The sequence below is a fragment of the Cucurbita moschata genome, unplaced genomic scaffold (assembly GCF_002738365.1).
Source record: "Cucurbita moschata cultivar Rifu unplaced genomic scaffold, Cmos_1.0 Cmo_Scf00003, whole genome shotgun sequence".
NCBI classification, from domain to species: domain Eukaryota; kingdom Viridiplantae; phylum Streptophyta; class Magnoliopsida; order Cucurbitales; family Cucurbitaceae; genus Cucurbita; species Cucurbita moschata.
In genome coordinates this window covers 6223731-6242770 of record NW_019268519.1, presented here as the reverse complement: position 1 = coordinate 6242770, position 19040 = coordinate 6223731, and the positions used below count along the sequence as shown (strand labels likewise).

The following is a 19040-nucleotide window of genomic DNA, read 5'->3' as shown; positions in this document are numbered from 1 at the left end:
TTTCTTCATCTTCATCGAGGGTTCAATTCCATCACCCGCTTCGATTCATGTATTACTATGACATCTTATTATCATTTTTCTAGTACTATTCTCCTACGGAACATTAAATGCTCACTTTCGCAGAGTGCATGTTAATTGATGCTGATAAATTATTTAGATATCCCCAGCGTTTCTCCATAATCGACTTCTTCGTCTATTTGTTACTCTTAAGTCACAACATTAAAATCTTTTTGAAAAAATGACGAATATTTAAAATAATCCATAAGACACTCATCTAATTGGAGTCAAATATGCAAACATTCCTCGTATTAGTTAGAGCAAACAAAATCGAAAAACATTTGAGCTTCGAATCACTCCACAAGCAAGATTGATATGTCAAGCTTGAATGATTCTAAACAAACAATTTAAACCGTATAGAATTGCAAAGATACTTAGTCATTGGTTAAAAGCAAACACAAATGTTCTTTTTGCTGCATTTTTTAAGTCTCCTCTGTAAATACAACATAGATGGCTTTATATAGCTTCAAAAATGAAACCATTCACGTTGGCTTTCAAAAGGGGTAATATTCAAAAGTAAAAAATATTAAAATAAGAAGTATTCGGAAAATAATTGGATTAACTTAATTATTAAAAAAAAAATACGGTTTATACAAGCTACATAAATAATTAAAATCTTATAAAGTTCAAATATCAAACATTTACAAGTTACAGCATCACTAACATCAGTTACAAACGGCAAATATTCTTTATTTTTTAAAAATAAAATAGGGATTAGTTTGGCTTCTATTCTAACCTTATATTTGGGTTGGTCACGTAAAATGTCAACCTACGAACCAAACAAAAAATTTTAAGACTAAACAAAATGTATTTATTGAATTTATTTATTATTATTGATTTTAAATATGATAATTTGAGAGTCATGTATATTAGCCCCAAAAAAAATTAATTAGAGTATTTTTTGTAAATATTTACAATTAAAATAAATATTTTAAAATTCGGGGAAAATGGCAAATTGAAATAAATTTGTAACCAAAATTATAATTAAAATTAAATATAGGGTGGGAAAAAATAACTCCAACGGCCACCACATATATTTAACTAACTAACTAACTGAAAATGGCGGGAACTACGCCGCCACGTTAAAGCAATCTATACCGTTAAGTTGTGGGGCCCACAAGATATTGTAAATCTACGGTCAATATTCGCAGTTCATAATATTTTGAATTATCCATTTACAAAAATAGATATTGTATTACCCTTAATTCTCCCGCTTTAAAGCACCTTAGAGCCACCGTGAAGCCCCTTGTAATTTGTCTTTAATCATGGATCGGAGTTTCTTTTTGTTTTCCGTCGTCATCGCCGCCGCCGCCGCTCTCTGCTCATCGGAATCTTTGGCCTCGACGTATTCCGTCAGTCCGCTGATTCGTCAAGTTATTGACGACGGCGAATCCAGTAATCTCCCGCTCCAAGCGGAGCACCACTTTTTGCTCTTCAAGCGAAAATTCGGAAAATCGTATGCTACCGAGGAAGAGCACAATCGCAGGTTCAGGATCTTCAAGGCTAATATGCGACGAGCGCTCCGCCATCAGTCTTTTGATCCATCCGCTATTCATGGCGTCACTCAGTTCTCTGATTTGACCGTTTCTGAGTTTCAGAAAACCTTTCTAGGACTACGAGGTCACCGTCTTAAACTTCCTCTAGATGCCAATCAGGCTCCGATTCTCCCTACGGAGAATCTTCCGGGTGGTTTTGATTGGAGAGAACGTGGTGCTGTAACTCCGGTGAAAAATCAGGTTTCGTGCTATTTTTTCACCTCATTTCCCTTGTTTAATCGCAATCTTTCGAGTTCTAGATGTGATTTGATTCTTGTTTGTTCTTTTTCCTTAAGTTTTGTTGGTAAACAAATTTTTATCTGTGGAAGATTGAAGGACGATTGTTGATCTGAAATGCGTTTTGCGTGTGTTTTGATCCTTAGTTCTTACGCCATATATTAATGTCATTACAATTAGCTGCTATCCTTCCATTTTGGTTTGTTGAAGTTTAGCTATGAACATGTATATTGGATCAGGGAACTTGCGGATCCTGCTGGAGTTTCAGTACAACCGGTGCCCTTGAAGGTGCTAATTTCCTTGCGACAGGAGAACTTGTTAGCTTGAGCGAACAGCAGCTTGTAGATTGTGATCACGAGGTTTGTTTCCTTCTCTGTTTCAAATAGCTGTGTAATTGCTCTGTTCTCATCATTCCCACTTATAAATAGATCATGATAGCTATGTAATAACGTTATTTCAATTGAAGTTGTGATTAATTTCTTGTGGATGTCAGGATGATTAATCAACCCATGATATTTCCTTCGATTTTTCTCGTGGTTACATTCACTGTTGTCTTGGGTTTGGTCCATTTTTTAGTGAAAAAAAAGTATTTAATAGAAAATCAATTTAAAACCTCACACTTCGTCTCAGATTCGAATCCAAGATTGATTATATCTTGGATGATTCTAAACATGCAATCTAAATTATATATAATGATTCTAAACATGTAATCTAAACTATATATAATGGCATAGAATTACAAAAAGAAAAAACTAAAGCCAGGCAAAGGAAAACACATACTTTTTTTACTATTACCTTATGAAAGTTATGGCCAAGTTTTATATTTTATGGCCACTACGTATATTTTATGATCATTAGTAACTATATTCTCAAAACTGTAAGATGAATTGGAACATCTCCATAATAATTGGAACAATTTCTTTATAGATGATTAAAGGAAAACACAAATACTTTTTTTTTGAGGTATAACTTTCATATTTTATGGTCATAATTAATAACTATGTGTTTGAATTGTTGTGGGATGAATTAGAACATTTCCGTGATAATTGGAACAACATTTAACATTTTATTTAGGGGTGATGATGGATGTCTTGGTTCATATAAGATAACTTTTTAACTTAGTATTTCCAAGTTATGGATATATCTTGTGTATTCTGCAGTGTGATTCAGAGGAAGCTGGTTCCTGTGATTCTGGTTGCAATGGTGGCCTGATGAATAGTGCACTTGAATACACACTAAAAGTTGGAGGTCTGATGAGGGAGCAAGATTATCCCTACACTGGAACCGATCGTGAAACCTGTAAATTTGACAGGTCCAAGATTGCAGCATCAGTTGCCAATTTCAGCGTTGTTTCACTTGATGAGGATCAAATTGCTGCAAATCTGGTGAAAAATGGCCCACTTGCAAGTAAATACCCTTTTATATTCAAACGAAAATTGAGTTTCTTTGCTTTGTTATTTACTTTTAGGAACAAAAAAATCTTAACGAACAAGGACTCTTATCTCCTGAACTTCTACTATCAAACGGGTCACTAGCAGCTGATAAAAGTTGTGTGTTTTTACCCCAATGCAGTTGCTATCAATGCGGTGTTCATGCAGACATACATAGGAGGAGTATCATGTCCATTCATATGTTCAAAGCGGTTGGATCATGGAGTTTTGCTGGTGGGTTATGGCTCAGCTGGGTATGCTCCCATCAGAATGAGAGACAGGGACTATTGGATCATCAAGAACTCTTGGGGACCAAATTGGGGAGAAAATGGGTACTACAGGATTTGCAAAGGTAGGAATATCTGTGGAGTTGATTCCTTGGTGTCAACTGTTGCAGCAGTTCAGACTCCCATTGTAGCACAAGCTGAGTAGATGGGAGGAGCATCCAAGTTCATGAAACTGTGAATTCTAAAAGCTACGTTCAAGGCTGATGCACTTATTATCAGCTACAGCCTATGCATATATGTTCGCTATTACACCAATAAACCCAACAAAAAAATAAGACACAAAGTTAAGTGTATATTGTTTTTATTCATTATTGTTCTTCTTCTTGGCGAGAATGTGCCAAGAAGCCAAAATGCCAAAATTTAATAACGTTGATTCACACAAAAGCTCTCTATTGTTAACGTTCGTTCACACAAATGCTCTCTAGTTCAATAACACATTCATTTACATGAAAGCTCTCTAATTCGATATTGTTCATTCACACGAAGGCTCTCTAGTTTGATAACGTTCATTCCACAATAGCTGGAATAGTTCTCTATTTTGACAACGTTCATTCACACAAAAGCTCTCTAGTTTGGTAACGTTCATGCACATAAAAGCTCTCAGTTGGATAACGTTCATTCACATAAAAGCTCTCTAGTTGGATAACGTTCATTCACACAAAAGCTCTCTAGTTGGATAACGTTCATTCACACAAAAGCTCTCTAGTTGGATAACATCCATTCACACAAAAGCTCTCTAGTTCGATAACATCCATTCACACAAAAGCTCTCTAGTTTGATAACATTCGTTCACACAAAATCTCTCTAGTATAACATCTTCATTCACACAAAGGCTCTCTAATTCGATAGCTCTCTAATTCGATAACACGCTCATTCACACGAAAGCTCTCTAGTTCACAAACATTATAATCACCCAACTCTAAACTTATTGACACTAACAAAAAAAACAATTCACCTTTCAATCCTTGACATTACTCAATACCTAACTCAAACAAACTCTATGCCTTCAATACACATACACATCATAGAATTAATACACAAATTAAGTCACATTGCGCCCATATATGTAAACAACTAACAACAAAGCAATCATCTTTTGTTTGAAGTTCTAAGTTAGAATAAACTTTTCAATAGTCCAAAGACATTATTTCATTGATGAATGAAATTAAAAAAGTGAAAAGTTTTCAACAAAGCTTGTTAATTCATGATTAAAAAAGAGAAGATTAAAAGATCTAAACAGATGTTAATGCTTTTACACCACATAAAGAGCATTAAAAGCATCAAAGATGGAGGGATGATCATTGAAAATCTGTCCATTCCTTTCATACCAAAGAATCCAAAAGAGCAATCAGTTGAAAAGATCTTCAAAACTTTGTCACTTAGAATTTCATTTAAATGAGATACTTGTGATCGATTTCACTTCAAAAAAGGATTAAAGAAAGCAATATTATCCACAACTCATGAACTTCTCTATTAAAATCAAAATCCACATATAAGAATAAGTTCATATCAATCAAGGAAGACTAGCACTGAACCAGCACAGCTCTTCTAAATAAATATTCGCAGACATAAATATATATAAATATAGAGAAATGATTTCAGTATCTTTGATTATTATTACATTAGGTCATTACTTTTACCACTTACAAAGGCAGAGGCCAATCTAAGAAGCCAATTATTTTCCTTTTGCAGCACAAGGAAATGAAAAAAAGCAAGTGCTAAAGGCCAAAACCACATGCACTCCTTAACAAAGGACCATGACAATTACCATGCCATATTTAAATTGAAAAAAATGAATACAAACCACTTTTGTGCACAAACCAAAACAGAGCTCTCATGGCTTCATATCCAATCGAAGATTATTCATCATCTTCGTCAAGCAATGCAAATGAGAAAGGATTGAATTTGTAACCGTCTCCCTCGTAGAACTTGTTTTGAAACTCGACCCAATGAAGACGCAGTGCATGAAGGAAGGCACTTAGAGTCTCCATCAATAGCAACACACCCACGGTAGCAAAAATAAAAACGATAATGCCTACTATTAAGATTATAACGTTGTTGAACCTGAGGAAATGAAATTTTTTGTTACTGTTTTGTTTTGTTCAACCATTGTAATTAACTATCCACTACCACCAACTTAGAGGGATTATAGAGAATGGTCTAAAAGCACAGCAGGTATATAATGCAGGCTACCGATTTAAATGTGACAATAGGTCAATTCTCTAAATCCCCTCGTCTATCATGCAGAACAATTTAAGGGAAAAGACGGTAACATGAAGAAGAATTACGTACCCTGCAGATAGAACGAGAACCTTGTCATAGAACACACTTGACAACTCCGAGTGTGCAAGACTGGATAACAAAAAAAATTTAAAAATTAGAATACCTTAAAGCGAACAGGCCGTTGAAGGCAATAAGTTATTACAAGTACTCTGCACGGTTTGTATATAACAAATGAAGACTTTTTTTTTAAGGGAACGTTGAATTCTCTTAACTCCACAGTTCGGCGCTAATTGGGGTTCTAACCGAAGTTAAAAATTTTAAATTCTAACATCATCAAAGTTCAATATACATGTATATGGCAACGTGTCAGAGAAAAGAAGAAAAAAAGAGTGGTTCATACAAAAAAAAAGAGAAAAAAAAAATAATCGATAAAGAATGGCAATGCCAAATACATAACCAAGAAAATGAAAATGGATACCGCTTGATTTACATACCTTAAAGCCCATAGACGAAGATAGGAGGCTGTATTTGACACTGCTCCAAGCACAAATTCAATGGTATGTATAAGCTGATGCACAAAAACCTCACTAAACTCAAACTCCTCATGACCATGTGAATCATGATGCGAGTCCACCTCAAGGGAATCATCAGCACTTGGAAGTGGCGCATAAGACTGGCCTTGGAACCTCTGAAAGAAACATGATTGTCAGATAAAGAACCTAGGCAAACATAACAAAGGATCTCCACCGACCTATACACACACACACACAAGTAGGACCAGTAAAGAAAATCCAAAGCAGACCTGTTCATGCTGTTTCTTCAAAAGAAAAGGCTTTGGAAGCAGCATCCATGGCACGGCAATAAGAGCGAGTAAGAGGAGCACAATCTGGGAACAGGAGGGAAAAAAGAAGCGTATGAGAAAAATAAATCCAACAGTTCATAGGAACATCAATATTAGTAGGACGAGACCTGAACATTTTTCTGCCCAGGAAAAAGCTGATTTTCAGCCAGATCTTCAGTTGGGCCCAAAAACATATATATCATTACGTGGTACAGATCAGCTTTTGAACCAGTGCACCACTTTATGATGATCAGAAGAGAAAGATAACCGAAAAGGCTGTTCAGAAATATCATCTGTGGCAGGAATTGGAACCTGAAAAGTGTACGCATGAGTCAATTCAATATTGACAAACAATGCAAAGCAGACTATTTATTCACGATAATCGTTATTTACGATATATATATATATATATATATATATTCTTCTTTTTTTTTTTTTTACACAATTGTTATTCACTACTTATGAAGAGCAGGATGATAGACCCAAGTAACTAGAATTATATTGAAATACAGAAGATTGAAAAACTACAATATAACCCCAAGTATTTGAAGTATGTAGAACATCCCCTCTCTTTTTCATGTTCAAGTGTGTGTTATAATATAGAGATATGGCACAGTCGGCGTGAAATAGTACTTTTGACTAAGATACGCTTCAATATTACTATGTCATCTAAATTGTGGTGTGATAATCAAGTTGCACTTCACATTATGTCTAATCCAGTGCTTCGTGAGAAGACTAAACAGTAAACATATTGAAGTGAATTAATGAGAAAATATAACAAGGTTGGTGTCCGTAAGTATGTGAAGATGGGAGAACAATTGGGAGATATTCTTAGTAAAATCTTAAATGGAGCAAGAATAAATTATCTTTACAATAAGTTGGCCATGGTTGACTTATTTTCTCCAGCTGGAGGGGAGTGTTATAATATATATGTTATTGTGTATAGTCGTCATTTATTGTAATTGTACATTCTTCTAGTTTAGGTTCGTATAGTCGTCATTTATTGTAATTGTACATTCTTCTAGTTTAGGCTTCTCTTGTCTACCTATATATGTGACTCTCTAATCTAAATTAGGAGTATTTTTCCCAATACTTATTGCACCCTACGGGATGCACCCCCTTCCTAACCCCTTCCCACAAAAAGATTCATCATCAGTCTCTCAAGCCTCACTCTAACCAAATAAGGAAGATGGGAATCCCCTCAAAACCAATAGGTTCATGGGAAGACTGCTTCCAATAGAAACGAACGTACGATCATTTTTTATTTTTTGTTTTTGAAAATTAAGCATGTATTTCTACTTCCACCTCTATCTACTTTTTACCTATGTTTTTAAAAGGCCAAGTTTTGAAAAATAAAAAATATAGTAGTTTCCAAAAAAATTTTATAATTTTAAATTTGGCTTAGAATTCAAATATCTTTTTAGGAAATATTAAACTAATAGTAGAGAAATGATGGGAAAAAAAAACGAACCCAATTTTCAAAAACTAAAAACTAAATAGTTGTCAAACGAGCTTTTAAGTAAATCTATGAAAAAATTGATAAAAAGGTAAAAATAGTACAAAAGAACTCACCAGATATTGATGCTGTTCCGGAAAAATGTAGCATTGAAATAGCTTATTATAATTCCAAGATTCATTTGTGCAACTCCAAGGAGAATTGACATTTTCATTTTCAGAGAGTTGAGAAATGGAAGCTCACTTCGAGTGCCATGCCATACAGGATCCAAGCCAAATGGATATGTAGAACCCGCCTTTATCAACCCCACAGTGGTAGAATCGCTACAGTGATGGGGATTAACGAGTGTCATAGAGCATGAATTAGAGAAAAATGTGGCTAAAGTAGAATAAAGGTTACATTGATATACCTGCAATCAGGACTACGGCATTCATATGCTGAGCGACCAAATAGTCCAAATGGGACTGAGAAGAACTCATTATAGATCAGACCCGTGTATATCGAAAATAGTGACATCATCAAAATGACATAGCGTCCACCAAAGGCCATTTCAGTGATATCTCCAAGCTTCTGAAATTTCAGAAGAAAAATAAAACAGTTAGATTTCGCTAAACCCCTCTCCAAGTAACAAACTTTCTTCAAGAAAAAGATAAAAAGAGAAAATAAAAATAAAAATAAAAAGCAAAATAAGTAGAAGCATTGTCATCTGGGTCAAAATCCTAACTGCTAGGATGAGCCCATATCTTTTGATGGTTTAGCTTGTGCCACAGAAAACAACCCTCCGGAGGCACCTCTGAACGCACAAAAACATTGACCCAACCGAGCAAAGATTTCTAATGAAGAAATTGTAGCGCGTTTGGAAACTGTTTTCCAAACAATTTTACCTTTTCTAGAATAAATATTCTACGAAAACGGGATTGATTCTGAAAAATTATTCTCTCATGTTGTTTTAGATATTCTTAGACGACCTTTTTTTTTTTTAATAAATGATTTACGTTTTGTGAATAGTAATTTACAATAACATCAAATCAAAAAACAGTTCTGAAGACAAAAATGAAGATCTGTTTTGGAAACAGTTCTCCAAGCAAGATTTTACCGATTCCTAATCCATTTGCCCAAAATCGAGGAAATTTGAACCTTGAGCCAGCCAGCCCAGGTGTTAATCACCGGAAAAAGGAAATATTCCAGACAATAAGTAGCATTAATCTTCAGTAGGCATCTATGCTAATATGTTCCAGGTAAAGGAGTTTGACTACACCCTTCTGGGAGTCCTCATTGTCCAAACAATGATAGCATCTATCTAGGCATCTATACTAATATGTTCCATGAACGATTCACATGTAAAAATCCTTAATAGGTTGCAAACTGAGTCCATGGTAGGGAAACATCCACCCCTCCTCCCAAGCAAACTCACTAATCTTTTTCTTTTTCTTTCTTTTAACAAACCGGAGCTTTCATTGAGAAAACAAAAGAATGTACAAGGACATACAAGAAACAAACCCACAAAAAAAAGGAGCTCAAACATTCACAGAAGAAAGGGATCCTAGAGAAGGTATCATCATCTTTAAACTTCCCTATTATGTTCAAAAGCTGCAAATGACTGTTGGTCTTTATTCTTCGTGTGGTTTAAGCGAAAATGATTGAACTGATTGTTTATTGAGTTTGATGTATCCTGTGCTTTCCCTACAGCTATCTACTCAACTTTGAAGTGGCATTTTCTTAAACTTGAAAGCTCCTTCTATTTAAGTGGCGGGAGTCAGGAGTATCCTGCGATCCACTGGAAAACAAAAAGAACACTGCCATTTTCTAAGGGACAAAAATTAGGACCGGATAAGACCATTTAATTCTTTTACAACTTTGTGTACCTTTTTAAGCATACCACGCTCTATTCTTTCGTCATTAACACCAAGTACCAACCAAAGTGTCCTTTGTCAACTCCATTGGTTTCTTTGATTTACTTTTTTTCATGCCACCCATGAAAAGTTCTTTTTCTTAACTATATATATATATATATACCTTAACCCAATCTGGAAATAGCAATGTCAAGGAAAAGAATAGGAAATGCCTCCTAAACGAACAAATAAACAGCCAAGTGGGAGATTTCTTTGATATTCAAGTTCCTTCGAAAATTAAGCAACCAAAATCATTCCATAACACAACCAATGGGTGCAGTTGCTCCAGTCTTTGTTTGACGTCATCATGTAGGGGAAAATCTTAGACTTTCTCAATGATCAAAGATAACATGTGGTCTATGAGCAAACGGCAGAGCATAAAGGTGAAAAACATAAGGTGAAAGAAGAGAATTCCATGAACTGATTGCTCCCACTAGTAGACACTTTCGTGTGCCACTCTCAACAAGAACTCAGTCCACCAAAAATTACAAACACCACAGAGGAAGGTGGAAAAACAATCAGTCAACCAAAATTACAATCATCATATACCTTCAACCCAATGGGACTCTGGTATGATTTCGTGACAAGCATCAACAATATCTCTACTAGAATTCCAGGTTTTCTGAACTTTTTAGGGTAAGCTTTATCTCAAATCATAGAGGGCTGGGTTTCTTTTTTGGAAGAAACAGCATATTACAACCTTTCTTGGCGGGGTTTTTATCAAAGAAAATTTTTCTGTAATTACTTTTCTACAGTCTATAACAATTGGAAAGTTTTCTTTTAGCTTCTTTTGGGAGGGGGTTCTCTCTACCCCCAGCCCCTATGTAGTATTTCCCCCCCTTTTTTCTTCATACAATCTCGTTTCTTATCAAAAAAAAAAAAAAAAAGGTAGATTACCCTACAGCCCCTGGAAGAGGAAGATTCCTTGGCAAGCAAGGACGCTTCCAACATTTTGGATATCAGGTAACTAAAATGAAATTTTGAGGATAAACCTTTTATTACCTAGAAGGGAAGAATTTGAATTAAATTAAACACCTTGCTTTGAACTTCACCTCTTCAACATCTAAAAGTTTTGTTTCAGTTTTTTTATTATTGATGGATGATTGGGTGTGTTTGATTTTTGTTCTTAATAGTCAAATCATTAAGTGTGATCGTGGTATATCATTATTTGAGAGTTCATGGTATATCTGTCAACGGGATAATCAAAAGAAATTAAACGCAGGGCTTAGCTATCATCTAAATTTCTTACTTGAAACTACAATTGATGCAACAGCTTCTACCACTAGTCAACCATTAACAAAATTCACGATATGGTCATTCCTTTAAAGGATTCAAGTCAATTGAATCAAAATATGACCACTCTAAGAAATCAGCCATCCACAATAGTAACGCTGCCATGCCAAGAATATATCAAACAACCTTCATGAGTCGAGCAATAAGTAGAAGTTTCATGATGACCAAGCTAGTTAAAATCATCAGAGATTGATCGGGAAGATGCATGCTATAATTTTAAAGGGAAGTTAGCTTCGAAATATAAGAGTCATTTTGATGGGTAAAACATCATCAGATTATTCTGAGAACTTTGGAATTAAATTAGTAGCAAGTTCTCGAAATTTACCTGAGAAGAAAGTTTTTTTTCCCGTAATATAAAATAGAGTGTTGCAAGTAACAGACATATTCCATGCCCCCAATCACCAAACATAACAGCAAACAGAAATGGAAACGTGACAATGGTGTATACACCAGGATTGGCTTCTTGATACTTTGCTACCCTGTATTTACACAGCAGTTACGTTCAGTCATATTTCTGCCAGTGACATGTGACCAAGAATAAGATGCATTTAAACTAAGATCTGCCAAAGAAAGTACTAATGAGAACTTAGTTCTCATGCTCTTCCTACCTAATTAAAAAGTAGGACTTAGGAGAATGAGAACTAGAACATTCCAGAATGGAGCAAGATCTAGCTCAAAATATTAATACCAGGTTACCATTTACCAGAAAGGACAGGGAGAGGGACCTTTTGTAACAAGAAGAGGAAGACAATACAGAATTAATATTTCAAGTATTCTTCAAAACTTAATAATCATGGCTTTCTGAGATAGATAGTATATGCATGCAAAAAGTAAGCTCCGGTCCCCTTCTTCATGGCTTCAAAAGTAATTATCATTTTGTAGAAGAATAAGCAAGTGAAAATCAAATAACGCTTCTCTTAATGGTCGAGTTTAATCTAGCCAGAGGAATGACCAATGTGAATGGTAAGCATAAGATTAATTCGCTATTGACTTTTTTATATATTAGGCATTTTACTGTTGATAGTTTGGGATTCCCATTGTTCCACTTCCATGTAATTTCGGCACAGAAAAAAATAAAGTAGCGTCCATTATTTTTTATAGAGTATAAGTAAATAGCGCATCAGACTTACCCATAGGCATCGACAATTTCTTGAAAGGCAGTGGAGAATTTGTTTGTCCGAAAATAAGTAGGTGGTGCTTCCGTAGTTAATAAAACCTGGAAAATTGGTCCAACTTGGGAGTTGGAGTCAGTTGCTGCTCGCTGGAGTGCATCTTGAATCTGCAACAAGTTTGTTCTCAAAAGTAATATTCAACTCTTGTAACAAAAAAGTTTGATTTGTATTTACATTGCTCAAAGAACTAAAAAAATAAGCAAAAGAGTTTACCTGTTTTGTTGCAAAAACAGGACCCCATCCCTCGGCGACCAAACATTTTTTGGTTACATCAAGGCTAAGCATGTTCAAGATATGGTATATGGACTTTTCCTTCCTCGCCTTCAGAGTTCAAAAAGTAATGTTAAGATAATTAGAACAGTACAATAATCAGCAAATAAAAGATCTGCATCCACATTAGATCACAGATTTAAAATGTGAAAAGAAAAAAAATTGTGGTTTATAACAGACCATGATATTCCAATTTTCAAAATGTTCTCCAATATTCTTCAACAGATTACCCCGGTGCAGCAGCCCTACATCTATTGTAGTCTTCAGCTCAGCCAGTTTTCCAGAAACCTATATTCGTGGTAGTTACATAATTGAAGTTAGAATGCAAAATATTGAAATAGAAATTCAGGGAAACTGATGATAATGACAAAGGCTAACACAGATAAGTCTTAATAAATGAATTTTACGGGATTCAAATTTCTTCTTCTTTTAAAAGGAATTAATGTACATATTAAAATATGGGTTTGAAATTTCAATAATTATATCAACTTCCAACCCTTTTTTCTTTATTGTAACTCTAAACTTCAGTACCTTAAAAGGCAGCTTCCAAACCAATGCAAGTTTGAATCACTAGCTCAGACAACATAAGCAAATTACAATATGTTGCCTCTATAATTTGACTGAACAGTGTGAAAAATCATACTCTATTTTGGGAGCCTATGATAAATAACATGAGAATAGCTTAATAGGTTAAAGTATTAATGACTTCCCTTTCGACTTGGAAATTGGACCCCCAAACAATATTTGTAATGTTCTATTTTTAAAACATGTATAAACATAAATAAAATAAAATACATGCTAGCAATTTCAAGTAAAATAATTTTTTTTTCCTTTTCGACTTGGAAATTGGAGAGGGTTTATGATTTTTTTTTTTTTTTAACATAAATAACCATACATATATGTATAGCCTACTGGACTACTAAAAACCCCAATGAAATCCTACCACAATCCTCTCCCTCTCCTCTAGCTGCCAGTACAATTTCACTCTTCCTCCTCACCTACTCTTTATGGATTCTGTTGTAGTTCTCCTTCCTTCACTTCTCTCCTTCCCCTTGTCTCCTTCCTTGGAAAATAAAGGCTAGAACTACAACTCCCGTTCAGTTGTTGGAGAAAAATTTTACCATTGAAGTCAACAATGATGTTAGAGGCACTGAGGTGAAAGAGATAATTCCTCCCTTCTTACACAATGGGGCAGACTCTCATGTGAAATCTTGGATTAAAGACTCAAACCAACCCACTCCTCTTGTTTTCATTTTTTCGGAAAGGAAACAGAAATTTCATTCATATGTGAAACGTTACTTACAGAAACCTATTCCCAAACAGAAGCTAACAGAAAAGGCTCTCCAAATAAAAGAATAAAATAAAGAACACACCAAGATACGATCATTTCATTCCAGCTACCCTAATCACATTTAAATATGAGATTTTTGCTCTCCCTCTAGATTTGGGATCACGAAGCATCTGGATAATGTTGAAAAGTGCAAGAAACCAAGAAACTTAGAAGATTTTCAGGAGGGAATTCCAACATCATCTGCTAAAAGAGCAATAAGCAATAAGAGACAAATGCCTCGATTCTTTTTCACTGCCATTTTAAAACATATACCAGGACACAGTCACCGGCCCAAATGAGAAACATTAGATTCTCTCATCTGTGTTTAAGCCGTCATGACAGTCCACAAGAAAAATCTCTCTGGGGTCTTTTGCTGTCCAAAATTTCCAATTACAGTTCAGAATTGATCCCAATCACGATAGAATTTCAGTCGACATTCTATTAAGTTCTTCAAGCTAGCAGGAAAGCGTGAACTGAAACATAAGAAATATAAAGATCTACTAAATCAACACCAGACCCAGGCAACAGAAAAACCAAGTCAACAAGTACACTAAGAAAAAACAAGTTGATCAAATACTAAGAAAAACCAAGCTTTGTAGAGAAAAGAAATAACGTTAAATCTGTAGGCAGGGGAACATTAGGTGATCAAATTCAATTCAAGCAGGAATAGATTCAATACCTCAGCGATCATTTGGGCTTGTTTCCCCAAGTCCTCGGTAAAAGGGTAACGGTTTGCACCAAATGCCTCACATATTTTTAGAATCTTATTCTTCGCTCTTTCTCCAGAGTAGAAAACAACAAACACGTTTTTCTCAACCTGTAGGAACAACGAAAAAAAAATAATAGAAGTTTATGCATGAGTAGAGATTTTTAGTGTTATGCGCAAATAACAACATCAATAGAAACTATTTTGAGTAAGAATATCATGAATTGAGAAGGGAGGGGTATCATAGGAACCAACTAATCAAGCTATGGGCCTCTGGTTAATAATCCTGCTACTAAGAGGTCACAAATGAATTTTCAGAGATTCTCAACTACTGATATCAAAATCAACTCTAAGACGGTCTCAAAGAAGCAGAAACTCAAGTAAATTATTAAAGCTGGGGGCGTTCAGAAGAAATTAGAGAATAGCTCTCGGGAAGAAAAACTGGTTGTTCCCAAAGAGAAGAATCATTCAATGGCTGCAACAGGTTCAAGCATGTGTCGGCAAGATTACATGGGCTGGATAGTTTAAGCAAGAGATTGTCAAGCTGAAGAAGACTTCTTATATACCCACAAGTGTCTTGGCCAGTTTGCACTCACATCGATAAATCTCACAAGCCAAGTCCACTAGTCTCACAAGCCAAGTTCAAGCAGACTGAATTCTAAAGATTCTACCTTTTAATGGATTTTTAATTTTATGATCAACTTTCTTCTACCTCAATATTTTAAGGTTATAAATTTTTGTAGGAGACTTGCTAGCTAAGCTTTCATACAGTTTGATTAAGAGAGAGACAACAATGTTAGTAAATACAATTCATCAGTAGACTGTTTTAGGGCCCGCATTCCATGAAACAAAGATAAACAGACATGACCATAAGATGTATTTTTCTTTGATGACAAAAAATGAGAAGAAAAAAACTAAAAAAAATAATCACAAGCTCAATGTAATTGTTTCTTGTCCAATTGAAAAATACTATGCATAATCGTTACAATAAAAAAAATAGTAAAAGAATTTACACCGGTGTCATTTCAAAACTTTACCTTCTCTCCAGAAATAGGATCTGGAACAGGATCGTCAACTGCAGCCTGCTTCAGAAACACATTGCCCCTGGTTGCACGAAATAGTATCCTCTCAAATGCCATAGACTTTTCCCGAGGAACAAGACCAGAGAGAAATCCCAAATTAACTGGCTTTGACTGATCCGCAGATGATTCCTTCATCACAAGGCAAATGAAGTTAAACCATGTAAAAATACAAGATCGGTTAAACTTGAAAAGAGAATTTCAAAATTGTACTTGTTCCAACAACAATGGAACTTCTATTGAATCTCCACCAACTCGCCTAGATTCAAATTCTCTTTGCTGCTCTACGGCACTGCTTTGCGCTGAACTGAAAAACTCACCAGCCTGACAAAAGGAAATTCATCAACTTTTAACTCATATGTTGAACAGAAAAATGACCAATTTAATGAGGTGGAATACCTACTAAATAAAAATTAATGGAAACATGAAACATGCAATCGTAATGCTACTCAATTATAAATTCAAAAAGGTAAAAACTAAACAATCTATTAATTGAAAACAAGTTGGACACTTTATAATCTATTAATTGAAAACAAGTACAGTGCACAGCGATGATAAATCCCTATCTAAGGAGTTGATATGTCCTTCACTTCTTTCTTTATTCCTTTTGTGAGGACAGAAAGTGTCCAAATTTGCCAACTCAAAAACATCAGGCCAAAAGCACGCTAAAAACTTGTGTTACTTTTCAGAACACCAATAGAATAACTTTACTGCTCTAGGAACAAATGAAATCTAACTTATCACAGTATTTATCATATCCCAAAAATTCCAAGAGTATTATTACCATGAATAACACACCATAAAGGGCTGGTAATACGACTATTTTCTTGCATCACGTGATTTAAAGTGAAATAACTGCAAGTTTTCTAGGTCAAAGTTCAGAAGGATTTACCTTCTGCAGAACAAGCTTGTACTCCACAAGTTCATTGTAGGAACGCTGTAGCTTCTCACTATTAGCATTTATCTCAACCAGTTCTGCCTCAAGCTCACCAAGTTTAACCTATAATGCGATAAAAAAAAAATAAACAATCAAGATATGAAACACCAGAAACCAGTTTAGCTATTAATAAAATTGTATGATACCTCAAGGTCATCTATACTGATATCAACTTGTGACACAGAACTTTTGCTTGACAATCCAGCCTTCAACATCTGTTCCTTGAAAAAATGCAATTTGCGTGCCATCTCTCCACATCTTTTGATCTTGTTAGCAACAAGAATAAGAAAGGTAAGTGCAACAGAGAAAAAGAAATAAAGATTTCAAACTGTAGGAAACAAATCATTTCATTGAATGGATGAAATTAAAAATTGATGAAATTCTATACAAGAGAAGATAAACTGTAGTTATAAAAGGGGGCTCTTTTTACATTACATAAGTTTTTATTTGTTTCATAGGATAAAAACTAGAAACAAATGCAGCAAATAAAATGGTCTTTTGGAACATGAGTCAAGACATACCTGTGCAGCATAAGTACGCTGGAACGGGCTTTTCTCAACATTGAGCTGGAAGAATTAATACATTGGGTGGTCAGGAGTTATAGAAGAACCAAGAGTTATCGGCATGCTAAATATCAATTTTGGAAATGACTACATGAGAAATACAAGTTTACTATTTCAACAGAGAAGAGAACAGCAGGAATCTGGTACACATGCACAACTCTAGTAATAACTCATAAAATTAAAAAATATGTTCCATCAAAAATACATGTGACATAATATTACAAAAAATATCTTTCATAAGAAAAATAACAGTATGATATGAATAATATCTATATTCCTCCAATACAAGGATCAGACACAAGACTAGCACTTACGTTTCATCCAAGGTGGCAAAATCCTGTCCTTAAAGCTAAAAATTTGGGAAATGACCACATCAGCAGCATGTACAGTTAACCACATCAACCCTAGTACTTCAATTAATTTATTCAGTCTCTTTTTAATCATGAGAAAATTGTTATTGACGAAGTGATGCAAACAAAAGTTAGTTTCCAAAAGAAGCTTAAAATATGCATCCTGATTCTAGTTAATTACATGTTGAGCATAATTACAAAAAAAGATAGGAGACCAAACATCACGGGTATAATTAAGAAAAAGGTTTCATTCAGTTTGATTTTAATATTTGGAATAGTCATGCACAGAAAGAGTGTTCATTCTTAAAAAAAATTAAAAAAAATTAAGAAGTATCAAAAAGCTGACTTCTTATGGCTTATATTGGGAAATTTTCAAACCTCCTGCGATTGTATACCATATGATGTCGACTTAGACCCTCCATGTTTTCTTTTTTAAATTCCTCCAAATGCTCTACAAGAATTTTGAACCCCAATCTATAAGTGCTTGGAATTTGAAACAATCACACGAAACTCCAATATTTTATCACCATAAAGTTTAAGAGCTATATACACTAAATAGATAGACCAAGACAGTAGGAATTTTGAACTGCTGAATACTAAGCTACGTTCAACCTTTGAAGGGATTTTACAGTTCCTAAGCCTCCCATTTTCACTAACTATCAAGCCCTATTTCGACAAGTTCATGAGATAAAAGATTCCGATCAGCAACCTGATAGTTACTGTATGATTAATTAAGCAGTCGAAGCGTGAAGGTAACTAAACCCGAAAAAAGTAATTAAAATCACCACGAGCTGCAACAAATTCAAGAGAATTTACTTCATCACAACATACCAACATCACAGATAATCACAATAAACTAAAAACAGTAGCAATCAAGATCAATCGAAACATCAACAAAGAACACGCAGCTCAACCTCATGATTGAAAACCAACAAAAACAAACAAACAGCCAAATTACACAATCCAAGCAACGAGGCATTTCTCCCAAGCAAACCAAGAATCAAAAAACAGAAATCAAAGAAGTGGAAGATTAGGAAGGTGCACAAACATCTTTGAACTGGAGAAGACCGAGATCACCAAGGTAGGAAATGGTGCGATGCGCAGCCTCGATGGGAATGATGAGCTGCACCAGCTGCATCGGCTCGGAGCGGAACAGATCCATGGATGGACAGCAGCCACCTCGAGTATCGCCCATAGCTGGTTCGAAGACCCTACTCCAATGGTAATCTTCAGGGCCCTGATGAGTGAATCTTGATGGGATTGAGAAGAACAGAGCAGGGAGGAATCTGGAAGAAGAAGATGAAGGAAAAGGGGAGAGATGGGCTTGGATGCATCCACGTTAACATGATTCCACCTGTTTTGTTTTTTTATTTGGATTTTTC

General features: G+C 35.0%; 2 protein-coding genes across 2 annotated transcripts; one reads left to right on the top strand and one right to left on the bottom strand.

Moving 5' to 3' along the window:
* Positions 1 to 1289: 1289 nt before the first annotated feature.
* On the top strand, positions 1290 to 3839 carry LOC111440857 (probable cysteine protease RD19B). Its single transcript, XM_023077675.1, has 4 exons — positions 1290 to 1793; positions 2069 to 2188; positions 2990 to 3236; positions 3402 to 3839. The coding sequence occupies exons 1-4, from the start codon at positions 1323 to 1325 to the stop codon at positions 3689 to 3691; spliced, it is 1128 nt and encodes a 375-aa protein (XP_022933443.1). The 5' UTR covers positions 1290 to 1322; the 3' UTR covers positions 3692 to 3839.
* A 1253-nt stretch (positions 3840 to 5092) lies between these two features.
* Positions 5093 to 19002, bottom strand: LOC111438334 (V-type proton ATPase subunit a3-like). The gene is made up of 18 exons (XM_023076240.1): positions 18707 to 19002; positions 17267 to 17311; positions 16892 to 17011; positions 16701 to 16808; positions 16022 to 16132; positions 15767 to 15940; positions 14703 to 14840; positions 12874 to 12981; positions 12637 to 12744; positions 12382 to 12530; positions 11577 to 11730; positions 8476 to 8636; positions 8183 to 8389; positions 6739 to 6922; positions 6572 to 6655; positions 6264 to 6457; positions 5839 to 5898; positions 5093 to 5610 (listed from the first exon to the last, which is right to left on the bottom strand). Exons 1-18 carry the CDS (start codon positions 18851 to 18853, stop codon positions 5406 to 5408), a joined length of 2457 nt encoding a protein of 818 aa, XP_022932008.1. The 5' UTR covers positions 18854 to 19002; the 3' UTR covers positions 5093 to 5405.
* Between the last annotated feature and the right edge of the window lie 38 nt (positions 19003 to 19040).